The 2,972-nt window shown below is 49.6% G+C and overlaps 2 protein-coding genes across 3 annotated transcripts in view; both read left to right on the forward strand.

Moving 5' to 3' along the window:
* The window catches only part of LOC127752335 (uncharacterized), an 83,276-nt gene that overhangs the window by 1,045 nt on the left and 79,259 nt on the right, over positions 1 to 2,972 (forward strand). The window lies entirely within an intron of this gene.
* LOC113216122 (uncharacterized) lies at positions 825 to 2,500 on the forward strand. Its single transcript, XM_026435857.2, has 3 exons — positions 825 to 978; positions 1,589 to 1,927; positions 2,231 to 2,500. Exons 1-3 carry the CDS (start codon positions 877 to 879, stop codon positions 2,393 to 2,395), a joined length of 606 nt encoding a protein of 201 aa, XP_026291642.1. The 5' UTR covers positions 825 to 876; the 3' UTR covers positions 2,396 to 2,500.

The raw sequence follows: 2,972 nt of genomic DNA on the forward strand, positions 1-2,972 counted from the left end.
CCCCCAACTCTTCCCCTCCTTCGGGTGACCCACTTCCGGAGGCGGTAGTCACGGGTTGGTGCGGCGAAACCGAACTTCACAAATCTATTCTTCCACCTCTGTCAACCTTCTTTCATCTGCAGTCTTTCTGTGGAATTAAGTTTCCAAGACATACCATGCGGGTGTTTACATCAATACACTGAAAAAAAAAAACCAAAGGTATTCAGTCGCACTGTTAAAAGGTGCGAAGGATTTAGTGCTCTTACGAAGCCATTTAAACTGCTCAAATTGCTAAAGGCACTAACCTTTAGCCTAGCACATTTACGACTCACCAGTGTCTGAACGCTGGCATTACACTTGAATTTTAGTGAAAATTCTGCTGATAATGATGACCAGAAATGATTATAATTATTTTTCTTGGTGGTGGGGGGGGGGGTATTAATCTGTTAGAACAACAGAAAGCGCAAAGCAAACTCACCTTTTACAGCTTTGATATGGATAAACCAAACAATCATCGTCCTAGTAAATCTTTGAAGATCAATTATCCTCTACTCTGCAAATTTTCGAACACACTATGTATGAGGTCATTTTGACCTCTTACCCGCGGTGACTAGTTCGGGACGCCCACGGTTACCGATCCCGTGTTACTGAGGCAAGGTCACCGTCCATCACTATAGCATCCGGCCCGCGATGCGTTTTCCGATTGGCAAAAACAATCGATAAATCTAAACTGACCATCAAGCCGTCAGAAAGTGATATTCTGCGTCCGCAACTCTCCCGTGCAAAATCAAGGCCTCTCCGCGGCGAGGTGTTGGGGGAGGAGGGGGGGGGGGTATGGACAGGACAAGGGCAGGATTTGAAGCGCCGCGTTCATTCGGCGTCGGACACGACGCCATCATGCCCAGGATCCGCCGTCGTCTCCGTCCCCGGGCCGAGGACACCGTCCTAGTCGCCCTGTACTGCACCTGCGTCCTGGTGGTGCTCTCGCCATCCTCGGTGGTCAGTTTGCCTCGGTTTGCCTTAAGATTGTCGGCCCTCACACCAAAGGGGCAGTTCAGAAATTACGTGAAGTAATTGGGAGTCCTTGATTATAAAGTAATCTCTGTAGGTGAAGTTTTCGTGGTGGGGTTTCTTTATCATCATAGTTTCTAAAACCTTTGAACAATATCAGAGGGCCGTGTAAAACAAAGTGAGGAAGGAAGAGGCGACTTTGCCCTCTGGTAGAGACAGTCTGAGGGGACTGTCTAAAAAATACATTGTAATGGAGTGCGACTTCGTCGCAAAAGCAGTGTGCACATACTTTCTTTAAGAGAGGCCGTTGCAAGTGTGCGGACGTGTCTCGGGTGTCTCGTCTTGCTTCCCGCGCTACCGCATCATCCTGTGACTGAATGCACAATAAATACTTGGCTGACCGTATTTCCTATCTGTCCTGATTTTACCTCCTTGCCTCCCGGTTAAGCATAAGTCTTCAGAGAAAGGCTGCTTTAAAACAATATGTTTTCAGAATGGCGGATATTGTGCCCACCAACCCTAGAGACGTCGATAGGGAATAGGGACTTACCGAGAGTGCGTAGGGAAGAGCTGCATTTTTGTGTGTTACTGTCCACAGAGCGCCAAGTCCAAGTTCGAGACTCTCGTTCGGATGGAGGCCCTGGGGAACTGCCCCGAGTACCCCGACGTCCCCAACCGTTTCACACATTCGAGCATCTTCCCTGCCGGAAAGACCCAGTGGGCGAAGGCCACCTTCGTGTTCACAAAGAACTACACCAAGTTCACCAAGGCGGTGGCTCGCATCAACAGGTGCGAAAACAGGAATGACCCTCACTGCGAACCGTACCAGAACTGGCGCTTCGGAGACGAGACCTGTTCGTTGCTCACCATGAAGGGCATGATCTGGACGCCACTGTTCCACCTCGTGCCGGCCCTGTCCTGCAACCCTATCCGGGCGGTGAGTGTGTGTTTAGTTTCGGACGGAGGCGCAGGCGCGGGGCGCAAGTTTAGGCCCATCTGACCGTAAGGGGAAAATGTGTGTGTGTGTGTGTGGGGGGGGGGGTTCCCCACCCAGGAATTCTTTTCCCTTCGAAGTATTATTTTTATCACGCTGTTTGAAAGGGGCCCATAATAAACCACGAAATTTATCAGGATGTCGTAAAAATACCGGCACCCGACATATATCGTAATATTTGAGCGCGACCCCTTTGGAAGGGAAGCGTGATGGTCTCATGATTTGTTTACGATTGTTTTTCTCCAGGGCACGTATCGCCTAGAAAATGTGACGGTCGATGTGGAAAGGCTGAAGGTCATAAACTTCCCGGACAAGGGCTACTTTAAGGTGGGCATCGAAGTGGATGCTGACAAGATTGCGAGGGTAGTGTGTTACTACTTCGAGCTGTCGTTTATGAAAGTTCGAATCTGAAGGACACCTGCTTGCCCAGAAGTGAAAGTGAAAACAAGGGATATATTAATGGCTCACAAGTTAATTTTATGCTGAGGAATAAACTCGTTATCCCCTAAAATATAACACTTATTATGTTTGTCACACATCCCTCCCAGCCCTCTTGCTGCCACCCTACGCTGCGGCCGCGCGACTGGCGAGCGCTAGAGGAAGCTGCATGTAGCCGTGTCGGTGTTGCTCGCTAGCTCGCTAGTCTCGTGTAGTTGTTGTTTACAAACAAGTGGACGTCTCACTCAGTTGGTGGTGCCTTGAATTTTTGAGGTCAGTGGTTCGAGTATCGCTCGCGTATCAATTTTCAACTACACGGCCTTACTTAGCATGAAAAAGAAGTAGCGTAGTGCCGACCCATAGGCCTAACCTAAAAGCAGACCTATCGCCGGTTTGCTTGGTTAGAGCAGCTGTCTGTCGTGTTTCGCTTCATCCGTGATTCCGCTTTATCCATCAGCTGGTATCGTTTCCGAAGAAGAACCCAACCCCCTGCCCGCACGTTGTTCGAGTGTATCGGCACGGAACCAAATCAGCTGACAGTGACCCCCCC

This window comes from Frankliniella occidentalis, unplaced genomic scaffold, assembly GCF_000697945.3.
Source record: "Frankliniella occidentalis isolate FOCC.00 unplaced genomic scaffold, Focc_3.1 Scaffold1, whole genome shotgun sequence".
NCBI lineage: Eukaryota > Metazoa > Arthropoda > Insecta > Thysanoptera > Thripidae > Frankliniella > Frankliniella occidentalis.

Bases quoted from the DNA above. Each gene is read 5' to 3' on its own strand.
- LOC113216122 (XM_026435857.2), top strand. From the start codon at position 877: ATGCCCAGGATCCGCCGTCGTCTCCGTCCCCGGGCCGAGGACACCGTC. The intron at 979-1,588 runs GTCAGTTTGCCT...TACTGTCCACAG, and splicing joins TGCTCTCGCCATCCTCGGTG to AGCGCCAAGTCCAAGTTCGA. The intron at 1,928-2,230 runs GTGAGTGTGTGT...GTTTTTCTCCAG, and splicing joins CCTGCAACCCTATCCGGGCG to GGCACGTATCGCCTAGAAAA.